Source organism: Nycticebus coucang, chromosome 3, assembly GCF_027406575.1.
Source record: "Nycticebus coucang isolate mNycCou1 chromosome 3, mNycCou1.pri, whole genome shotgun sequence".
Lineage (NCBI taxonomy): Eukaryota > Metazoa > Chordata > Mammalia > Primates > Lorisidae > Nycticebus > Nycticebus coucang.
In genome coordinates this window covers 41,371,656-41,396,207 of record NC_069782.1, presented here as the reverse complement: position 1 = coordinate 41,396,207, position 24,552 = coordinate 41,371,656, and the positions used below count along the sequence as shown (strand labels likewise).

Sequence of the window (24,552 nt, the reverse complement as noted above, 5' to 3'; positions counted from 1 at the left end):
GCAACAAACAGCACCCTCTCGAAATAGCCCTGGTCTATTTGACATTAGTAGGAAACCATGGAGTCAGAAGAGTTACTGGCAAAAGAACTTTGCCAAGGAAGGTAATGTAGAAGGTCTGAAAAAGGAAACAAAGCTGACCATTTCTGCCATGGTCAATGGCAGAATGACTTCATGGCTATGAGCATGAGGGCAATCAAATAATAAATGGCACTGATACACTACTCCTCTGTCAACAGAGGATAACAAAGGATGACTGAGTTCTTTTTTCTCTCAAACATGTCATGTGTTAGGATACTTGATATCATTTACAGCACACTGGTGGCTCCCGATATTCTTACTGAGCTGGCTAAAGACATAGGTGTATATGTAATTTCAATTCATTGAGAGACATCTAGGTCCTATCTAAGTCATGAAACCATCAGAAAATAAGCATTTGTTCACTAGTATTTTGTACACCACAGTGAGCTCTAAGCTGAATTGTCTCTGAATTGAAATTTCAGGATTTAAGAGTCTTTGCAGTGCTGTTTCTGCAAATAGTTTTGATAGTATTTGTGACTCTCAGAGTCGTTATTATTTAGAAGTCAAAATTAGGGGCAAAAGATTTGTCATAGACCTATCAACTAAAAAAAAGGGGGAGGTTTTATGTTTAGTGAAAAGGGTTAACAGAAGTACAAGTGGGAGGGGCCAGGTTGGGCGTGGCTGGGTCAAGGTGAGTCTGTGGACAAGCAGTTTGCACACAGGGAATCTTTATGGCCTGTAGGAATAAACAGGGGAAAGGGCACATGCTTTTTAAAAAAATACTAAATAAATACATAAAACTAATTTGATATTATTTTCACTCGAACTTCAACATGAACATTTTTATTGACAAAATTCACAAGAAGGACACAATTTTTTAAAAAATCTTCCTTAGGAACATCAGTTTATGGAAGCTGCTTAGAGGCAATGTTTTGATAACAAGGTTTAATTATAGAGGATTCCTATGATTTGGAAACGAGACACCTTTTTCTACACCTTTCAGGGTTCTCATTAAAGCTGAACAAGATGAAATCTTAAACCCCACAACAAAGACACTCTGGGCATTCGCTTTTTGCATTTGTCATAACACTTCTTATTTAATTATTGTGCTAACAATGCAAAGTTCCAATATGCTCACTTAGACTCAGAAATAGGGAGTTGCTATGTGTCTTTTGCTGCAAAGGGATCACTTTCCCCGAGGCATCCAAGGAGCAAAGTTTTGCTTTATCATGGACGCAGTGGTAATGCATGGTGAACTTCACACTTAGGCACAGTTTATGCATTTTTAGTATACATTGAATGTATGTGACTGTGGGTTAGTTATTTGACAAATTAAGTTCTGAAATCTTGTTTCTAAAATAGCAATACTAATATGTAGTACCTGCCTCATCAGCTGACTGAGAGATTGCATCAGATGAAGGAACAAAGGAATGAATATGAAAAGTTTATTAAAAAAAAAACCTGATACTGTTTAGACATCAAGCCTTTTAAGTGGTTTTGCATATCAACTAATGCGTTCTTCACTGCAGCTCTATAACATAAGCTCCTATTTATAGATCTCCCCAATTCACAGGCAAGAAATCTGTGAAGCACTGGGATGTTAAGCCACTTGACCGAGGTCTTCAACCTTGGCAAAGTTGTGGCAACACCAGCTCCCAGACCCAGGCAGCGTGACTCCTGTGAGAGCCGTGGCTATAGAAACTGTGCACAGGCAGCTTTCAATGTTACGGCCGAGAGGTTTCTGATTCTGCATACCTCCTATCCTTGCTATACCATTTTCTCTTCTAGATATTTTTAATTATTTTCAGCTGATTTCTTTTCTTACCTTCTTGTCTTGGCATTTTGAGGTTCGCATTGACAGATGAGTGTAGCAGCCCGTATAGCCTGTGGCTAGGAGGAGTGAGAGTTAAGAGAAATATGGGGACAGCTCAATAATGAACACCTTGGTGGAAAGGGCATGGAGAGGGATTTAGCTCTCCGAACAAGCATGAGAGTTCGCCAGATGAGAGCAAGTGGTGAATTGGCAGTCTCTACACCTGTGGTGTTGAGAGGCACGAGATCAGCCTTATATTAGGCTGGAGGAGAAGTCAGTCGGGAGCATGCGCATTCTATCACAGACTCGCTTACTCTGACTCTGTCTCCTCTCCTGCCTGCAGAACCCCAGCATGGGGTCTCTCTCAAGTTCTACTAAAGACAGATCTATCTATTCTAAGACTGCTTTACTCTCTCTAAGACAGCTAAAGTAGATAGCCCTCAGGCACCTGACAGAAATGGTTCCTGAGCAAGGTAGCTTAGTGGTCCGCGTGCGGAACCTAGTTAAGCCCAGCGGACACCTGGCCAGTCCCCGGCCCTGACAAGTTGTGGCAGCAGTGGGCTGTGACAAGTGAGCATGTGTTGTTTTTGTGCCCAAAGATAGGATAATTCCTCTTTTCTTTTTAACAATGAATGAGTGTGACATCCCCACCCCTTGGCAAATACTTTATTTTCTACTTCTAAAATGTTGCCAAAATGAACAAAAATGACATCTTTCTAAGGTGTCTTCGTTTACATACGCAGTGTTTTTAAATATTTATCAAATATTGACAAACGATAATTGATACACATATGGGTACGAAATGATGCTGTAATATTTGTGAACAATGTGCAATGATTGGATCAAGCTAATTAACATATTCCTTATCTCAAATACTTATTTATTCCTTCTAACTACACTTATTGAATTATGAAATTGAGAAACTTTTAGTAAGTTCTTTGCTCAGTATTTGAATATCCCAGATGCCTAACACTGGGCCAAACAAGAAGATGAACTTTTTGTACTTTATTCCTGTTATAAGAACTTTATTAAGACTAAGATCTTCTGCTTTATATGCACCTGTATCAGGTATCAGACATTGTACTATGAGCTTTATATATGTGTTATTCAATTTAACCTGCTTCTTAGGAATATAAAAGATACTTGAGAAGTTAGATCCACATGCTGAGTTTAAATGATCTTTTCAATCAGAAGGTGATATGAAAAAATTAGTATTTTATAATTAGGATTTGGTAAATTGCAGCAGCGTAATGTAGTATGTAAAGAAACCTTTTAATTGGAGCTGTCACAGGGTTTTAATTCTAGTCAGGAAATGACTTGTGCCTGTTACTAAAGGAATCATGTTTATATTTTCAAGTAGAAGAATCCCACTTAATGTGAAAGGATTTGGAGAAGTGACTTCATTCTGTACTGTTAATGCTCTGCAGGTCCATGCACAGCAGTGAATCAGAAAGTGTACTCTACAATCAGGGAACATTTTGTCCTCTCCTAGTGGTGCTTTTGTAATACATGTGCCCAAAGGATTACATATTGTTTATTAATGTATTACATGTCATTTCCTCACTTGGCCAGTCCTTTAAAATGGTAATCTAATCTGAATTTTTTTTTTTTGTGGTCTGTGAAGACTTTTTTTTTTTCATGCTGAGTTCTAAGGCCCAGTGATTCATTATTACCTGATAAAGATGATTCTTTATTCATCTTCATGCCTCCTTTTCCAAGCAATCCAATTAAAGTCAGCATGTGAAAATTCATAAAACCATTCACATTTTAATGTAGAAAATGGTGTCTCTAAAATACTTTATGACGTATTGATTTTGCATTTTCTAAATTTAGCTGGAGATTCTAGAAGACCGTGTAATTCTGATAACTGTTTAAAATGCAGTATTTATTCAAATCTATCATTCAGACGAACCACAGGAGCCCTTTCATATTGGTAACATTTTACGAGCACTCATCCTGGAAAAAATGATGAAACGTTAATCACTGCATATTTTACAGATAGTTAACCTATTATGTCACTCAACTAGAATGCATTTTATAATAAAATTATAAATCTCAGAACTTAAAATTGGTTACAATTATAATTATTGCCATGCCTACAGTAGTTATGCCTAAGTAAATGATACATAATTTTATATATGTAATTCCATGCTTGATCAACCTAAAAATATATAATATCTATTTCAAAATCAATGCATTTGTTCATTAGTAAATTTAGCAAATATGTATTGAACACTTAACATGTGCCCAGTATAAATTATCCAGAACATGGGATAATTTCATATAAAATAAAGATCCCTGTTCTCAGGGGGATTATATTCTAAAGAAAAGGACAAATAATAAGCAATAAGAATAACAAATAAATGAATTATAACCTATGTTAAAACATGATAAGAGCGATGGAGTAAAGAAAAGAGAGAGGGCTGTGGAAGGGGGATAAAAAAAATGTAGGAAACTGTGTCCTTCAATTTTAAGCATGGTAGTTTGTTATTCTGCTCAGGCTGCCATGACAACGTACTATGGACTGGATGTCTCAGACAGCAGAAGTGTATTTGCTTACTGGTATGGGGGATAAAATTGTAAGGTTAAGATTCCTGCCCATCAGGTATCTGGTGAGGACTGGCATACACATGGCTGCCCTCTCTCTGTATCATCATATGGCCTCTTCGTGGTGCATGAGTGGAGATGGGAGAAGGGGGGAGAGAGAGAGAGAGAGAGAGAGAGAGAACAAGCTTTCTTGTATTTCTTGTATTTCTTGTATTTCACTAATCGAACAGGTCAGGGCCCACTCTTTGACTTCATTTAACCGTAGTTACCTCCTTACTCCAGACATGGCCACATGTGAGATTAAGGCTTCAACATATGAAGCCTTAATGTGGGACCCATACATGTTCAGTCCATAATAGATGGTCATCAAGAAGGTGTTATTTGGGCAAATCTTTGAAGGAAATAAAAAGGCTACCCAGACATACAAGGGTATGCATTTCCAGGCAGAGGAAGTAGCTGCTGCAAAATCCCTGTGTCAACAATCACCTTGTGTCACTCCTCAAAGGAAGTTAGTCTGGTTCTAGAGAAGTGAGCAAGCTGGGAATTGGAAGGGCAGTCAGGTGGTAGCACCTCTCTGATTGGAGAATTATTGAGGGACCAGATCACATAGGCTGTTGGAAGGACTTTGCTTTTATCTTAGAGAGATAAGGAGATTTCCAGCAGAGGGGGAATGTTTTTTTTTTTTTTTTTTTTTTTGTTTTGTTTTTTTAAGAGACAGTCTATCACTCTTGGTAGAGTGGCATGGCGTCACAGCTCACAGCAACCTCCAGCTCTTGGGCTAAGTGATTCTCTTGCCTCAACCTCCCGAGTAGCTGGGATGACAGGCGGCTGCCACAAGGCCCGGCTATTTTTTTGTTGCACTTTGTCAGGGGCCGGGCTTGAACCCGTCACCCTCGGTATATGGGGCTGGTGCCCTACTCACTGAGCCACAGGTGCCACCCCAGGGGGAATATTTTAAAAGGATTGCCCTTACTGGATGCTGAAAATAGGGGGAAGGACAAAGGTGGATTCTGGAAGACTTTAAGTGCCTGTGCAACAAGGCATGTGAGAGAGGACAGCAGCCCAGCTCGGGGTCCGGCAGCAGGGCTGGTGCAAAGTAAGCAGACTGTAGATAAGAGTCTGAGGGCACGATCCTGAACCCCAAACACCTCTGACGGGATTTAATAATTAGTAACATTTTGCCACCTTTGTTTTATTCATGCATCGGTTCACTTATTCCTGACATATTTTTAAGTCAGTCATGGAAGGCATGATATTCTACCCCTAAACACTTGAGTATATCTCTCTAATAAGTATGTTTGTTATGTTGCCTTAGTTAAGCAAAATTAACAATAAATCATTGATATGTAATACTATCTATATACACATTTGTATATCACCCCCTGAATTTTTTTCTTTATAGTTAATTTGTGTGAATCAGGGTCCAAATAAGAGTTTGAACATGACCTTTCTCACTCTTTCTCCTCCTTTTTCATAGACCCATTGAAGCTGCCAGAGGAAGTTTCCTGGGAGAGGGCCCATATTCTGGGTCTATCTGCTTGATTCTCCTTGGTGTCTTTTTTGTTTTTTTCTTCTTTCCTCTATTTATAAATTCAAAATAAGTTCTAAGAGTTTAAATATTCACAGTCAATATTTTTGTCAGGGTTGCTTCACAGGGATTACTGCCTAGATCAAAACACCTTTTCGTGAAGGAAGTGCATAATATCTGATTTGTGTACTTGGTGCTAAAGATCAATAGGTTGTGAAGCTAGTGAATGATGCCCCATGATCATATCAATGTACACAGCTATGATTTAATAATAATAAAAAAAAAAGATCAATAGGTTGAGCGGTAGTAACAGCATGGTTCTTCATTGGAAAGTTGTTTCTTCCACTTATAACTAGGAAATAATCTATGGGGTGATATTTTGCTATCCTATTAATATCTAAGTCCCCATTAACCTTTCTCTTAATGATTTTAGAATGCATTTATGATTGCTACCTAAATTATTTTCATTAAGAATTAAAATTGTTAGGCAGCGCCTGTGGCTCAGTGAGTATGGGGCCGACCACATATACTGAGGGTGGTGGGTTCGAACCTGGCCCCAGCCAAACTGCAACAAAAAAATAGCCGAGTGTTGTGGTGGGCGCCTGTAGTTCCAGCTACTCAGGAGGCTGAGGCAAGAGAATCACCTAAGCCCAAGAGCTGGAGGTTGCTGTGATCTGTGACACGACAGCACTCTACTGAGGGCGATAAAGTGAGACTCTGTCTCTAAAAAAAAGAAAAAAGAAAGAATTTAAAATTGTTAACTCTAATTTTATCATTCCTTCTACATTTATTAAACAAAACTATTCTCTAAGAGGTTTGTCTTATTAACTAATGCTTCTTTTTTTTTTTTTTTAGTTTTTGGCCAGGGCTGGGTTTGAACCCACTACCTCCAGCATATGGGATCGGCGCCCTACTTCTTTGAGCCACAGGCACTACCCACTAAGGCTGTTTTTTAAAAAATATGAAATACAATTCATATTCATAAGAAAGCTAACACATTATAAAATTTAATCGTGAATTAATTACAAATATTAAGAGTGAGGAGATGGTCTAGCTGAACAATGTTTTTTGTTTTTTTTTTTTTGAGACAGAGTTTCACTCAGTTGCCCTGGGTAGAGTGCTCTGGTGTCACAGCTCACAGCAACCTCAAACACTTGGGCTCAAGTGATTCTCTTCCCTCAACTTTAGAAACTACAGGCGCCCGCCACAACGCCCAGCTAGTTTTTATTTTTTACTTTTTAGAGACAGGGTCTCACTCTGCTCAGGCTGGTCTTGAACTCCTGAGTTCAGGCAATCCACCCTCCTCAGCCTCCCAGAGTGCTAGGGTTACAGGTATGAGCCACTGTGCCCGGCCCTAAACAATGTTTACAAATCAGTATTTTTCTTTTCTCTTTTACTGAATATTAGGACTCATATATTCAATCAGTATCAGTTTTTACAAGTATTTTTTATCATGCTCGTGCCGTTTTCTCTTTGGCCAGCAAGGGTTCTTCAGGGTGATTGATCTTTTGTCCTTGATTAGGCTCTGTTAGCTTCCTAGCTTTGTGGCACTATTATATGTATTAAATTCATTTTGTTCCTTATTATCATTTTGGAATTGTCATCTTTTCAAAGTTCCCTGGTTTCTTTTGAAGGAAAGGGCACATACATTGAAAATAGAGCCAGTGGGATCTCCTCCCATGTCTTGGACGTGTTACATGAAAGAGAAAGTCAAGTCTGACTCCATGGCTTTTATCCTGAGCAACTGAAACAATGGAGTTGATGATGGAGCTTTGCAGTTGAGAGGAGGGATGCGTCGTAGTTCAGCTTTGAAAATACCGATTTTTTAAGTTTTAAATATAATTTTAAATAAAGATGTCTAGTAAGCAATTGAATATATTGTATGTCTAAAGCTTGATAGATGAAAATATAGTAGTATTTGTCCTAGAGATAAAAATTAAAACTGTGAGGCAGGATGGGCTCACAAAGGGAGCAAGTTTAGATAAGAAAAAGAGGACTCAGGATTGAGCCACAAAGTTAAAAGACCTGAGAGAGTAAGATGAATAGAAGACCCCATGTGTTTAACTAGCATTCTTCAGTAACATGCCAAGAAAAAAAATGTCTGTGGTCTGTATCCCATGATAATATTTAATAATGATGATATCTCTCTTCTCCAGGTGAAGGCCTTTCAGAAAGAACTGTAGAGATCATTCTGTCAGTCACCTTGTGTATTCTTTCCATAATTCTTCTTGGAACTGCTGTCTTTGCATTTGCAAGGTAAGATTTATTTGTGCTTACGTTCCCAGGATGCTTTGTGTACGCTCCATAAGTCATAGTCTAATCAGGAGACAGAAGCCATGACAGTTATTTGAATGGGAAACATTTATTTTTTTAATTGATGGATAAAACGTATATACTTATCATGCACAATATGACGTTTTAAAGCATGTATAAATCTAACCATAAAAAGGAAGGAAAGCCTTCGATTTGGATTGGAAACATTTAATGTGAAGAACTGGTAACTGGTAGAAATGGTTGATGAGAAAAGGAGGTAAAAGGCTGAGAAGTAGAAAATGTAGTGAAGCAGCTTTCTCTTTAGTGTCAGGGAGAGGACAGTAAAGAAAGCTCAGAAGTGGAAAAAGATCTCTCTGAAGGCTGACATGGAACGGCTACAAATGGGCCTATGACCTTTCAGTGTACTAGAAGTATGGCAGGGGGCAGAGGACGGAACTGTGCTGTAGAAGCTATCATCACTATTAGATGACAGGCAAGCTGGACTTGGTAATAGAAGCCTCCCATTTTGCTGGTTGGTGTGAGCTGGAGCTGCTTGGACCAATGTGATAGGGAGAGTATGCACTTCAGAGGCAACAAGAATTCACTCAGGTGGGCTGTCGAGCCCAAAATAAATAAAATAACGCAGCAGGGAACCCGGAAGGGCAATGCTTGGTTACTCCAGTGCCCTCCACTGACAAAGATTCTCACTCTGCCACCTGGCAAAAGGAAAGTGCAGGGTCCAGTTCTAATTTCACAAAGCAGGGCGAAGAAGGGAGGATTTGTAGCTGAGGGCAATAAGTGACAACCCAAATGCAGATGTTTCCAGGCCTTCTACGTGTTTTGGGAATGATTCATAACTCTGATATGTCTAATTTAAACTATTCCAATCAGATTTGAATTTTAAAGTTTACACAGAAGAAATCATTTTTACAATGAGGACACCACGTGTAAAATGTCTTACCTCTTTATATGGCGGCCCCCCTTCTCATGCTTACTTTATCAACACGACTGGGCTGAGTCTTCCAAGCATCCCTTCCAATTCCTTATATCAGCTTTCTAATTCCCATGTTGTTTATAGGACCTCCGTGGAAATGTGACTTCTGACCTAAAATCTAGTTTCATGAGGCAGAATGTCAGGTTAAAGAGATCCTCTATTTGAAAAATAACCACTTCACTAACTCCCAGTTAGTTCCTTAGAATATTTTAAATGAAGAATGTTCTGTATTCTGAATGCCATGCTTCATCTGTTTCATCATGTATCTCTTGAATCATCATTTTAATGGGTTATTTGAAAGGCCCTCAAAAAAGACATTTTCCCCACACCACATACTATTCATATATTTTAAAGTTTAGTGACAGAAAGTTATTATACCAGGCACTTGGAAAGATGTAGGTCTTGTCCCTTCCCCGAGGCAGGTTTGCATCTTATCATTTCCCTGCTCCAAAATCTTTTGAGCATTTCCTGACAAGACGAACTCTTTACATGGGCAGAAAATGGTTCCCCCCTTTCCCTAAAACTGTCCTACACACTTCTCTTCAGCCAAGGGGGGGTCTGTTCTCACCTGAATATTCCTCAGAGTTTTATACAACTCTGCATTCAGCCTAAAATGTGCTCTCTCTTCTTTCTCCTCCTGCAACATCAAGGTCAAATTCTGCTTCTTCACTGCCTCCAAATAATAGTAGTTATAATAACATATAATACTTTTATGACTAATCAGGTATTGTCTTATGAGTCGTAATTTGATTATTTTTCTTCTTATCCTTTTTCTACATTTAGATCCTGTCTTTGACTAACCCTGAGAGTAGAGAACATGTTTTAAACTTTCTATCCCGTCCTTAGTACCTGACTAATAATCAATAAATATTTGAAATATAATAGATAGACTAGCTAACTATTACTTTATAATATACCATATTGTGTCAAGGGGAAATAAGCATGAAAAGGGCTTAAAAGAAAAAGATTTTGATTTAATTCTCAGACTCATGAGACTTTCATTTTTGAACCTGAGTTTTAAAATAAAGATTATGTGTATAATCATATACAAATTCAATGAGATTTTTCAGAAGACACTTTTATGTATCATATTTTCATGCATGTAAACACAAGGGAGCTTCGTCCTATAGCAGCAGTATTGATACCACTGAATTATTTCCATTTTGGCATTTTCCTTTTTCTGACAAATCAAAGTGACAGCTGGCGAGGGAGGCGAAACAAGCTCATGCCATCGGTCTCCTTGACTTTACAGTTTAAATATGCTGATGGATCTGACCTTGAGCAACTAATTTTCACGAAGTTTGGAATTGCTTACAAAAAGAAAAAAAAAACTAGAATAGTGGACTAGACTCTATAAAATTAAAACAGGAAAGAAGAATTTGAGTAGCTATAAATGTGCAATATATTCAGAGATGTGATTTTAATATTTGACTGGGTGTCTTTATTTAAAAAGAAAAAAAATCTATCATCTGATTTCTCTGCTATTCCTTGCTTGGGCTCCATGGCACTTGTTTTAGAATTCGACAGAAGCAGAAAGAGGGTGGTACCTATTCTCCTCGGGATGCAGAAATCATTGACACTAAATTCAAGCTGGACCAGTTCATCACAGTGGCAGACCTGGAGCTGAAGGACGAGAGATTAACGCGGTGAGCGCTCTCCTCTGGGTGAGCAGTGGTCCAGAGGGCCTGGAGCCATGACCCTATTCTGACCTTTGCTTGTTGGAAGTGTTTGTGGGGGCTCCAATTTACACAGGTCACAGAGATCTTCTTTCAAAGAGTGACCTCCGTCTTCTACACACTTCTCACTGGTGTTCGGAAAATCACTTAATCTTCCTAATATTTTGAGTTCAATATGAACCTCGGGCTACAATGTTCGACCAAGATTTTTTTTTTCCTGAGACAAAATATTTTTTACACATTAAACCTTTGACATTATGGTTAATAATTCACTTCATATGATTTATTTTTTACATCAGATTTTTCTGGATGGGTCTACATTTTTTAATCATAAATTTAGATTAATTGAATTTATAACTACTTGATATTGGTCACATCATTTTGAGAAGAGCTGTTCTTATAGCTTATTTTAATATAAAATTACATGAAAGTCTAAGTTGTATATGATGTCATTTTAAAAATTGCTTGGTATTCTAAAATTAAATATAAGGTAAAAATTACCTAGAAGGAAAAGTAAGAACATGTGTACTAAATATGTATCATTGGTATGTATTGCAAATAGTAAAGTGAATAATTTTGAAGAAAAAATAATTTTAAATACTTTTAAAAGTATTATAAGTTATTCAAAATGTTGACACATTAAAAAAGTTATCTATTCAGGGTGGTGCCTTTGGCTCAAAGGAGTAGGACACCGGCCCCATATGCTGGAGGTGGTGGGTTCAAACCCAGCCCTGGCCAAAAACTGCCAAAAAATAAAAGTTATCTATTCAGAAAATTAGACTATTTTCCTAAGTTTAAATTTTTATGAGATTCGTATATGTGATATATATAAACACAAAATAATTTTTGCCAAGTACTTGTATAGCTTTGTTAAAATTTTAAAAATTTTGAAAATGCAGCATCAAAGGTCTTGGACTTCAAGGATTAATCATTTGTAGTTGTCACTTGTAAAAGTCTGTCTTTACCTAGTAGATTGATCTTGCAAGCATATTTCCAGCACATCTAAAAATATCTAATATGTGTTACAAATGTAAGTATCATCTGATAAACAGGGTCCTTCCAAATGCTATAAAGTGAAGGTTATTCCATGTTTTCTAGGCAATTTGGTTTGTTGGATGCGAAAAGTTACTTTTTTAGCATTGATCTTTGTTTATATTCTAATATAGAATTTTAATACAAAATGGGTATGTGTAAGTTGGTTATATATTACCTGCGACATAGTTTCTATATAAGCAACATTATGTGTAAAAGATCAAATATTATGTATCTTACTGGAATCAATAAAAGATTCCCAGAGGAACCCCCCTCTGTTAAACCATATCAAGGAAAATGAGCGCATTGCCAGTACTAGACTATCGCAGTCTCGGATGGGTCATTCTGCATAGTAAAAATAAAAAATGTTTCTTCTCCTGTTCCCACCATGGGCCACCTAATTTTAGTCGTACCTTGCCAGCTTCCTTTCTGCACTCTCTCCTGAACTCCTTGACCCCTCTGCAGCCCTTTGGATCCCATCCCCTTCTTATACACCTGAGGTTGTATAAGAAATAAGATTCAACTCTCTCCATGCCATTAATTGTAGCTATTTGAATAATTTACTTGTATCTACTCATGTTAATATATGAACTTGTGAAACGGTTAACACTTGCATAGCACTTTCATTTAAAAAATAATCTTTCTTAACCATCTAAAAGTCGTTAGTAAGTAGATATTTAGGAAATATGATACTGTGAAGTAAAAAACAATGATGTCTACATTTGATATATTATGCTTTTAAACAGTTTGGGGAAAGTATTCCTTATCAAAGAGGTTATGTTCTAGGCAGTCTGGAGTGCGATTAGGTCCCCTAAGCTCTGTGTGTTTTCACAGCTTGCCTCTTTCTCCACTTCTGAACACTGAGTACAGCAATTATCAAAAAGTTATAAGCTTTTTGTTTTTATTTTTTCACAGTGACTTCATGGCAGCCACAGATAAGTTTCAGATAATGGAGAAGGTGGACAAGGCCTGCGGAGATTGTTTATTATTAGATGTTTAGAGACTGCCTTATTTGACCTTGACACCTCATTATTTATTTTCCTACTTCTTTATTTATTTAGTCATAGGTCACATTATTTGTAAAGGATTCAGAAGTAAAATAATAATATATCTTAAATAATTTTTATTTAGGACATAGAAAATTAGTATATATTACCCCTACGTAATAGCGAGGCTGGCAATACTAGTTTTCATGCTTTTCCCTTTCTTATTTGTTATGATTCCGGCACACATAACTGTACAGGTATAATATACTTGTTTGTAATTCTAAAGGCACATAACAATATGCTGTGCTGGCTTTGCTGCAAAAATTCATTAAAATAACAATTAAGTGATTTGGACATTAACCCTTCATTACCCAGATCTCCCTCTGGCTTTACTATTATTTCAAGACTTTTATATTTATCAAGTCACCAATAAATTATAAAATAAGACTAGAAAAAATAATAACTAGTGGTTTCATCACTAGCTGTATGCACATATGCTTGGAGCCTGTCCTTCAGTGAAGCTCTTTTTTTTTTTTTGAGACAAGAGTCTCACTATGTTGCCCTCGGTAGAGTGCCGTGCCGTCACAGCTCATAGCAACCTTAAACTCTTGGGCTTAAGCAATTCTCTTGCCTCAGCCTCTCAAGTAGCTAGGACTACAGGCGCCTGCCACAACGCCCACTGATTTTTTGTTGCAGTGGTCATGGTTTAGCTGGCCCGGGCTGGATTCGAACCCACCAGCCTCAGTGGATGTGGCTGACTCCATAACCACTGTGCTACAGGTGTCGAGCCTTCAGTGAAGCTCTTAATGCTCTTTCCCTGATTTTGGGGTGCTTAAAGGTTAAATCCATTCAGAGTCAGAGATTAAAGGTAGATTCTGAGAGTGAATAATCAAGGAGTTTGAATGAGTGTTCTAAATTCGGGGATTAACTCTTGCCTTGTCTTTGTTACAGACAGGAAAGAACTTTGATGATTTCCTTTAAATTTTGGCCCAACTAACATAATCCCTTTGTACCTGAGAGTTAGGCATCATCTTTTTCTCTGAACCTGCCAAATTTTTTATGCTAAGTAGAGCTTATAATTTTGCTTGGTGCTGTGTGTGTTTCCACGTCCAAAGGAGAAATGAAAGAATTTCTAATCAATAATTAAATTATTATTTTTCAGAGTTACCTAGTTGTCAACAAAATGATGGTGCTTGGTACTAAATCCTTTCAAGGATTCAAGGTTTTATATTTAAGAAACTAACTATTTTGTGCTCTCTTCCTTTATACTTACATTTGAAAGCCTGTCTTGCATTTCTTGTTGAATGTAAACTCTCATTATTTAATTATAGTCCACTTGGTTTTACAAGGAGTTTGAAGCTTTCTCTTACTTTACACTTTTTCTTACCAAAGGAGAACAGAAGTCAAATAAACATTCGGTACTCCTTAACTCCATGAGGAAATTCAGGGATATGCCAAGAGAATGTTTTAAATTCTCATTGGAATGATAATTATATTATGTGTAAAAAATTATGCACACTCTACATCTAAATTTACACAACACAAGATATATTTCTTTATAAAAATATTTAATAATTTGGGCTCACCTATTTCACATTCATCAAATTAGGAAAGGATCCTTGGGTTTTGTTATTTGATAAACAAAAGCAAATAGCACTTTGTGATGATTCTTGAAAAACACAGCCATTGAAGTGAGAAAGTTTTCTAGGAGGCCATAGTGGCAAGACCAGCAGACACACACAGGTGTGAGACAAACCTGTAGCTTTAAGGTCACCGAGTCTGACTGACCCTGTAGGTTGTCTTTAACTAGATTAACTGCAATAAAATTTACTTTCCCAAGACAGTTATAACACATAAAATTAAATTAACCTACAGAATTTTTGTAAGCTAAAGATTCTATTTGCTAAATATAAGTTTATCTTTCACTATTTTATTTCACACTTAAGGTATAGAAGTTTTGTTTTCTGTGGTGACTAAATTAGGAAAAAATAGTAAAATAATATTTATCAATAAATATGACTTAATATTTAAGCCTTACTTAAAAGAAAGTCAATGAATTTGAGGCTTCAATTTTTTTCTGAAAATTATGTGCATCATTTTATATTACCTACCCCTCCTCTTTTACTTGAGTGAATGTAATGACACATTATTTTAAACCTTAAGGCCTAAGTCAGTACTCATGAATAAAAGTAAGATTCTTAACAAAATAAAGCAAACAATTGAATGATATATAAAAATTGCTATCTTAAGATAATCTTTCTTTGATGATTTTCTTCAAAAACTTTTGAAGTGTTCACGTTGAATTGTCAAATACGTGGTATATAATTATGTCTTCAGAAAGCTTACAATTTAAAGAATCCTAAGAATGTGCTTTGTAAACTATAAATAAGAATGCATTTGGCATTGTTATTGCTATTTAGATCTGTAAAATTGAAAACGACCCCAATCTATTTTTAACATAGAGAGTGTGCCAACATAATAATTGCTACTATTTACGGGCAACTATTATGTGTTAAGCTCTGCATGTAATGATTTCACTTAATTCTTTCAATCCTTATGGTAAGTACTCTGTTTTACAGAAGGAAAAAAAATTGTCCTTAGAGAGGTTAAGTAACTGTCTGATAAGGTCGTATAGTTAGGAAGTAGGAGAGCTACAATGCTAGCCCGGGTCTGTCTCTGAGGTCTCAAGACATACCTGCTTGTGTGTGTGTGTGTGTAACTGTAAAGCTTTTACTAGAAGAGATCAGTGCTAACTCTGTTAAACAGAGAAGGACTTGTGGTTTTATTTCAGCAGCATTTTCTAGGCGGAACATGAATCTAAGGGCAAAATCTTTTGATGATTTTTATTGTCTCCGATAGGGGACAAAGAAGTGATGGTGTTTCAGTGTTGGATCAAACTTGCAGAAACTAGAATGCTTTTAGCAGTGCCATTCTTATTTTGGCTTCAAGAAAAATACATACTTTTTGACTGATATATGAAATCCTGTGTAAAATAAATTTGCAGTTTGTCAATATTCGTTGATGAATTCTGGTCATTCATTTTACTTCTGTTCTAAACTTAAGCTGTCTTTGGAAACAATAGTGAAAATATGTGAATACAGAATGCAACCACGTCCTGCAAGTAGAATGAAGTTTGAGATATTTGATGCTCTTGTTCCTATAGTAGCAAATCAAAAATAATGCAGTATGTTTGTATGCTAAGAAAATAATGACTCTTTACTTCCAGATACTCTTCATTTTTCTTTAGACGCAAGGAGATTTTTGTCATCCAGTAAGTTACTGTGGTAATGCAGAGTTCTGCTGTGACTATTTTAATCTTGTCAGGTGGTGTGGTCTATATTTTAAAATACATGATATTGACTGTATTGTTTAATGTGCTATTATTTTCCAAAGCCCCTCCAAAAAAATCTGTTCTTTCTACTTACAAGGTGTCCTCTCTGATTTTGCATGCTACTGATATGGTAAAATCAATCTTATCAAAATGCACATTGACTCGTAATGTGCATGTCCTGACAATTTGCTGTGATCTTGTGCTGTGTTAGCTTTCACAGTCAATGAAATTTTCCCCTAGATTTCTTTACAGGCTTCTCGTTCTATTATTACCATGACACAAGAGCCGAGTTCTCCATCTGATGAGTGGAGACTGGATTCACACTTCATACCAGTTCATTTCTGCAACTGTAGGTGGTGACCTGTAAGGACTGGGACAATGACATTTCCTGTTCTCTGACTCTCTGGTACATGCACAGAGTAGCAGATTGCTGGAAAATTTGTCTCCATTCTAATATGCAGCCACCTGCGCCTGCTTCCAGGCACTGCCTTGACGCTCAGAAATGCCATTCACACCCTGAAACAAAACTGTGTTGATTCATTCTAAAAGTAGCAAAGCAGAAAGTCAGCAGTAGCAGGGATCCCAGGAATTGATTGAGTGCCTCAGCACTCAAAAATTTCTTCACGCAAAGAACATCAATGGGGGCAGAGAATAAGAAGGGATTCGATTTCAAAATCACAGATCTAGCACAGAGGAATCATTCTTCACGAGCCACAAGGCTGGTTGCATCCTAACATCCCGGCTGACTGAATTGTACACAGTATTGTTGACCGAATTGTACACAGTATTGTTAAAACAGAAGAAGCTAGGTCTATTTCTGCCCTCTTGTTCTTGTAGTAGCAAATCAAATGTAGAATTTTTGGAATCATGGGTAACATCGTTCTATTTTAGATCAATTCTCAGTGAAGGAATTAAAATGGTTTCATGGAAATATATTTTCCTCATAGAGTTTTCTTGATAGAATTCAAACATTTGTCAAAGTAAGATGCTGCTGACTAAAGATTTAATTGATCATACCATAGATAATACATTGACTTTTGTCTAGCACTCAAAGCTGACTTCTGGGCACTCCAGACTCATAGGTGATTAAGAATAAGATGCGTTTACCGTTTGTTTTTTTCTTTATGCCATTAGGCATTGATTTCAGAGACAAATATCTCATTTTTACAGAACCCTCACTATCTCTATCACTAAACTTTCTTTCCTTGAATCAGTGAATAGTATCCTGCTCAGTCATAATCCTTAGCTTAACAGAGATCAGCTTAATAGTTTGGGTAAATCAGCACCTTCATATTGATAGAACACCTTTACATGCGTCCTATTAACATAGATATGTCTTATTCCAAATCTAATTTTCTGGTGTTTCCTTCTAACCTTTAACAAAGGAACATCATGGCTTACTCATCACCCTTGCTAACAGTTCAGGCTATAGCAACTTCCTTGCTGGTGTTACCCGTTCTGGCTCCTTTTTGTTAAGTCCTCATAGAGAACCCCGGTCCACCTCTCCCTGTGGCTGGCAGCAGCTTCTTCATCTTCTCTAACTACCACTTCTGCTCTATTGCCACTGAGGTGGCTAATTTGTGTGTGTGGTTTTTTTTATTAGTATTAGATCATAGCTGTGTACATTAATGCGATCATGGGGCACCATGCACTGGTTTTATAAACAGTTCGACACATTTTCATCATACTGGTTAACACAGCATTCCTGGCATTTTCTTAGTTGTTGTGTTAAGACAATCATATTCTGCATTCACTAAGTTTCACATGTACCCTTGTAAGATGCACCGCAGGTGTAATCCCACCAATCACCCTCCCTCTGCCCCACCTCCCCTCCCTCTCCCCCTTCCCCATCTTCTTAGGTTATAACTGGGTTATAGCTAATATCTGTGGTTTTATTTGACAATACATAGTTGACAAAATAAAAGGTTTATTTGAAATTGCTAATGTTGAGAGAGGCTTAGGAAGATGGAAAATTCAACTTCTGCCACACTGGAATCATACCTCTGCCCCTTGACTTCGGCAAGAATTCACATTTCCTTTCAATCTGCTAGTCCATTTCATTTTGTTTGAATACAAGAAACATCACCCCTCAAGTTGGGCACCTCTCCAGTGCCAGTCACTGTTCTAGGCACTGGAAATAATGTCATGAAAGAAAGCAAGAGACAGCGCCTGCAAAGAGCTGTTTTTCAAACTGCTAGAGCTCCTTTTAACCCTATTTGTCTGACACATATGAGAAGACAGGTTGAAAAAGTAATATATAGCGTATAGCACTTACTAATTGATTGTTTTACTAATTAAATGAGGAAAGTATTATATTACTCACTTATTCAGGTGGTATGTTTCCCTTATAAAGCAGAGTTTTACCGTCAAATGCATAATACTAACCATTGCTTAGGATATTTTAAATTTATATGAAAGAACACAGAAAAATCAGTTATTTTGTAAAATAAAAGGAAGGGTCTGAAAAGACATTTTAAACCCTAGAACAAAGGAAAACAATAGGAAAGAACAAAAAACACTTTGGAAAGTGTTACAGTTGATTCTTTGGATAAATGATACAATATTAGAAAAGTAGATGTACATTTATGAATAGTTAGTGACTTGATTAAATAAACTCAAAACTTGCACTTAGTATTACACAAAAATTAGAAATGTTAATTAATTGATTTTTAGATTCATAACAGATTTGTTATTTGAATAACAAGTACACACATTAAGGTATACAAATACCTATTTTTGCATCAAAGCTATAAATTTGAAATTTTCTTTATTTTAATCTAATGTAGCTGGTTCAGTAGAAAAAATAAAGCTTCTTAATTTGTCCTCTGCCACTGGTAATGCTGATTTAAGCTGCTCCTCCATAGGCTATCCTCCATGGCGCTCTATTAGGATTGTAATTAATTCCCCATAGATTTCAAGTAATTGACCTTGAGGGAAGCTGAGTCTCTGTGACAATATGGTCTTCAATCACCACTGCCAACATAAATAAATGGTTCCTCTCTAGATCCGTCAGGAGTAATCTGAGCAGAATTTAAGTTTTTGATAGACTTTAAAGAAATGAGCCCAGATGTGAAATAATACCCTTTTCAACCAAAAGGCATAGGATTTAAGACGGCATTTAGCCCTTTATATTGGAAAGTGGTCAGTTATCTTATTGAAATCTGGACCGTTCCCAGATTGATTTGTTCACTAATGAACTGAATATAATTCGGCAGGAACCTTCACTATAGTAAATGAATACAAATACCCTACCAGTCTAAAAATGTTTTCAATGTATTAATTTTTTCAAAAAAGTTTTTTTTAATGTTAATAAAAATTTTCTCTTTGAATTTCTTTGCGGGTCATTTCAATCCTTGATTTGAAAATAGCACTCCCTTGAAATGACATTGTTGATTTTCATGCATCAATTTCTGTGAGTTTTTTGATGCTTATCTAACCAAATAATTTTTTCCTACAAGGAATTTAATTGCCTCATAAATGAAAAATTAATAAATTTTCCTTACAGTGTGTCTCACCTTTTTTTAATTGTCTCTACAATTTGTTCAAATTAATATTTTTCTATGTAAAGATAAAAGTTTAAAACCTCACAGAATAGCCAGGCATTGTGGTGGGCGCCTGTAGTCTCAGCTATTTGGGAGGCTGAGGCAAGAGAACCGCTTAAGCCCAAGAGTTAGAGGTTGCTGGGATCTGTGATGCTAAAGCACTCTACAGAGGGCGATGTAATGAGTTTCTGTCTCAGTAATAGTAATAATAATAATAGTAAATAAAACCTTACAGAAAAATACAATTTAGGTTGCAGCCAATGCCTAAGGGATAAATACACTCACACAACATGAGGCTGAGAATCAAAGTATGGGGACTGTAAAGAAGAGTGAAGGGGGAAAATTAATTTTTATGTGAAATACTCAGGTATTTATAGTAAATTTATAGTAAATTTTATAGTAAAATTTCCTCTAAATTTGATCTTTCCTGAGAAATATTTCAAGATTTCATTTCACATGTGATTGTGTGAAATCACATATGCATAAACTGGCAATTACATAAAAACTAGACTATTATAACCTTGTTCCTTGTTTTATGTGAACACAAATATGAAAAGCAGATTTGTAAAGCAATGGGGTTTAGAGAGTGATACAAAAGAAAATAAAGTCAGATCAGACTTCACTTCTTTTGTTATTGATACAGTTAATGCCTAATTTTTGAAACAATCGGATAGGTAAGAGCAAATTTACTGTTCATATTATCTAACTTCCTAACAAAGTATCTAGGACTTTTTAACTTCCAATGTTAGGTACTGTAATATAGCCTTTGTTTAGATTTACATACTGTTTATTGATGAATCTACTGATCATACTTATTTAAAGCTTTGAGTTAGGACCGCCTAAGACTTCTCAGTTTCTTAATATTTTAGTGAAAAAAATTCATTCAATTCAGATATTCTCTCATGATAACTAGAGCCTTATATTTTTGCCTCTCTGTATCTGGATTGGAATTTATCCATAATTTTATTTTTAGAAATGACTAATTCAGGGTGGCACCTGTGGCTCAAAGGGGTAGGGCACTGGCCCCATATGCCGGAGGTGGTGGGTTCAAACCCAGCCCTGGCCAAAAACTGCAAAAAAATTAAAAAAAAAAAAAAAAAGAAAGAAATGACTAATTCAGTGTTTACTATAAGTTACATTGTGGGGAACATAGAAGAAGCCAATTGTTAACCCTTGCCAAGCTCTCAAGTATACATGAACCAAACCATTTATATTTTTAATAATTTAAATAGCCATAGTACTTAAATAGCCAGTAGAAGGTGATTTGGCCTCAGAAATTTTATTTCAAGGAGAAAAGAATTTTTTCCCTTTTTTTATTTTTTTTAGTAGAACATAATAAGGTGCATGGAGAAGTTGACATTTGAACTAGATATTAAAGAATACGCAGAATTTAGTTGTGGGGGAGACACCTGGAATGATAATAAATTAAGAGGAAGGAGCGCTGGGAGACCCCCCTGAAATGCAAACAGGGGGTGTGAAGGGAAGATAACAAAGAATAATGTCAGAAACGTGGATGTGGTGAGAAGTGCTTTCCCATGATTTTATAAAAATTGAATTACGGCCAGTATATTAGAGATTTGTTTGGATTCTTGAATTGAGAACTTCAAGTCCAGACTCAGATTTGAAACCTGCATATTTGTGACCACCCTTTAAGCTGATTGGAAAAAGTACAATAGGAACCCTTGCTGTTTAATTTAGCACAATCCAGTCTACCCATTTTTTGAGTGAAGTTAAGAAAATAATCTTTCGGTAAAAAAAAAAAAAATCTTATATCAGTATCAATTGTAGGACAGTATGGGTAGGAGCAGCTTAAATTATACAAAATAAACTAGAAATAGTAATTATAATTTTAATAAAAGTAATTAACACTTGTGTGTTGCTTACAAAGCCAATGACTTTTCTAGGTCCTTTATATAATATATGTAAACTTGATTTACATGTATTTTCCCAATTTTTCAAGTTAGAAAACTGAAGCACAGAAAAATTAAGTAGTGTTCTCAGGACAATATAGCTGTTAGTTGTTGGAAGAGGTATTTGAAGCCAATAAGGACATGACATTAATAAAGCCAGAATTCACAAATACCCACTCAAATCAAATCACTTGTCAGTCGAGATTCAAAGTTAGTATCTTTATGGAGGATTTTCAAATTCAAGATGAAATAAGAATAAAATACATATAATATATATATATAATTTATAAACATATAAAATAAAAGTAACTTTCTGTAGAGTTTTTCACTGAAAAGAAATGGACTTACCAGAAAATATGTATGTTTATTCAATTAATTATAATTTCTGAAATGAAAAATGGAGATAATTGAACAATAAAGATGTGAATAATAGTATTATGCATGAGCTATGTCATGGTCATTTATAGTTTACTGTAATTACTCACGTGTGGTATTGCTTGGAGTTTAACAAATGTGTACTGATTCTTCAAATGATGTACTAGCGGTGTCCCAGAAACCAGTACCAGTTAGATTCCAGCAATCCCAGTGAAAATATTTTCCAGTACAACTTCAAATAATTCCAGTTCCTTTGGGAAAAGAGAGTCTTTCCACTACAGAGTGGTAGTCTGATAGTCCTTTAATAGGTGGACCATGAGCCTGCCACCAAATCAGATTAGTGTGTTTGAATTTTATCAAACAGAGGTAGAATAATGTTCCCTGTTATAATAAAAATGATCTCCACCCAGCTCAATAATTTCCATTGCCATGTGTAGCCGAGAAATAGGTCTTGATAATTCAGTCATCTTAGTCATTTGTAATTTAAGTTTAATAAATCACAATTTGCCCAACCCAACCCTCATTCCTTTCCTATTTCTGGAAAATCTGATGCATAGGTCATTGGGCCACCAGTTATCTAATGGGGGCTAGGTAATGTGGGTCTAGCCTGTGGTTACATTTTTCTTGTACCCCTTGCTGAGGGGTAATTATTTCCACCAGCGGTTGATTTTTGCCTCAGTCTCCACTGCATCTGTCATCTGTTACCACGTCAAAGATATTTCCAGGGTGTCCAATTTTTAGATACTCTGTTTTCCCTTCCCCAAATCAAGGAAAGATTCAGCCATCTCCATGTTTATCTAAGTAGAGTCAGGAATTCTCTGCTGCCTTCTTAGAATCACTTTAGGGTATTATACGAAGCTCTGAGCTTATCCTCCAAAACTGTTTGCTCAGCTATTACAACTTTATCACTTTGATGCTGTGTTTGATAATGAATGCTCTACCAGCTTAAACCCTCAGAAGCTGAGAGACCCTTCTGCTGAGGGACATTCATCATTAACTGAGAATTCTATTATTATTCTTGATAATACCTGAACCAGAACACCCATATTTTTCACCAATTCCTTTCCTGTAATGAAACATACTTCCTTTTGACTCATTTTTTTTTTCATTGAACCTATCTCTTTGTGACCATTTTCATAATATTTTTATGCCAGTTATTTTCTCTTATTCATCCTTTACTTCAGAACCAACATCTCCTTATAAAGCAGGTCATTATGAAAGTTTTGAGACAGACTGTATTATGGTCCATTATTTCACTTCCAAGAAATACAGTTGGCAGCATCCTTTTTGATTCACTGTGCAAGTCTCAACTTGCTCAGTTTATTGGTGGTATTAGGAGGGCTGAATCTGTTTCTGTCTGTGTGGGTTTTACATTTCTTGATTTTTGTATATCTCAAAATTTTCATAATGACACATATAAAGAATACAGTAAAATTATCCCTAATATCACTTAACATTGAAACCTTTGAAAAAATTGTATCTTCTTTGCTTTTATTTCATTACATGTTGTGCCTTTTGTGTTTTTTGCTGTGGTAATTTGGTATGCATGACGCGGTGCTGTTTATCACGTGCCCATCTCTAAGTTTGTGTGTGTTGCATAATCTATTTAGCTGTTAAAATTTATTTCAATTTCTTCAGAGCATAAATACCTTGGCCAAAGATCTGTCGTAAGGGATATTCTAAAATAACTGAAATGACTGTAATTTCAGTCATACCTGTTTCATTCAAACTTACTCCTGAAACAAGATATGGGAATATGATATTATTTTTCATAGATCCATTTTCCCGAGTTAAGCACTTTCTATAGATAGATAAAATATTTTTAAAATCTTGCTTTTATTCCACTAAATACTCTGAAATATGTAGTATTTATATACTGTTTTAATGTAGTGCCCTAATTGCCAAACAATATAACAGTAACACTTTTTAGCAGAAGAGAGAAGATAGAATATTATTTGATCATATGTGAGTCCCAATAAGATAATTTACATATATATTATTTAACATAATAATCACATATTTATTAAAGGCATGGTACAGTCTATGTTATTGATTTACATAATTTTCTGACTTTAATCTAGAACTCTCAAAATAGCTGCCTCCTTCAACTCACAATGCATTTAACACAATCTCTGTTGCAGGTTACTTAGTTATAGAAAATCCATCAAGTAAGTTTAAGTATTTTTTTCTACTTTTTGAATATCAACTTTAGACTTACTGACTCAAGTGAATCTTAATGTGTGGTTCCCTTTCTTGAATGTTTGTTGGAAAAACCTCCAAGCTGGATGTAAATCATAAAAGCATGACTAATTGCATGGTAACCAGAGAAATGCTTTCTCTCTCTCTCAGGGTGAAGCCTGCATGTCTGTGTTTTAGCTTGGGAAGTAATATGGGGATATTTAAACTCCTTGGGGTTTAAAAACCATGTCGTTACGGGAATGAGGTCACTGCAATATTTTATATCTTCTAAAACCTTGTAATGTATAAAATGTTTTCTGTATGACAAAGAAGTCTTATGTACTTTAGGATTCAATGATAACTTCATGC

The 24,552-nt window shown here is 36.0% G+C and overlaps 1 protein-coding gene across 1 annotated transcript in view; it reads left to right on the top strand.

Annotated features, from left to right (window-relative positions):
• Positions 1 to 24,552, top strand: part of PTPRQ (protein tyrosine phosphatase receptor type Q) — a 194,957-nt gene that overhangs the window by 138,755 nt on the left and 31,650 nt on the right. Inside the window, exons 34-36 of the mRNA XM_053585939.1 lie at positions 8,063 to 8,162; positions 10,671 to 10,799; positions 24,147 to 24,173. Coding sequence (XP_053441914.1) covers positions 8,063 to 8,162; positions 10,671 to 10,799; positions 24,147 to 24,173 — 256 coding nt within the window. The remainder of the gene's footprint in view (positions 1 to 8,062; positions 8,163 to 10,670; positions 10,800 to 24,146; positions 24,174 to 24,552) is intronic.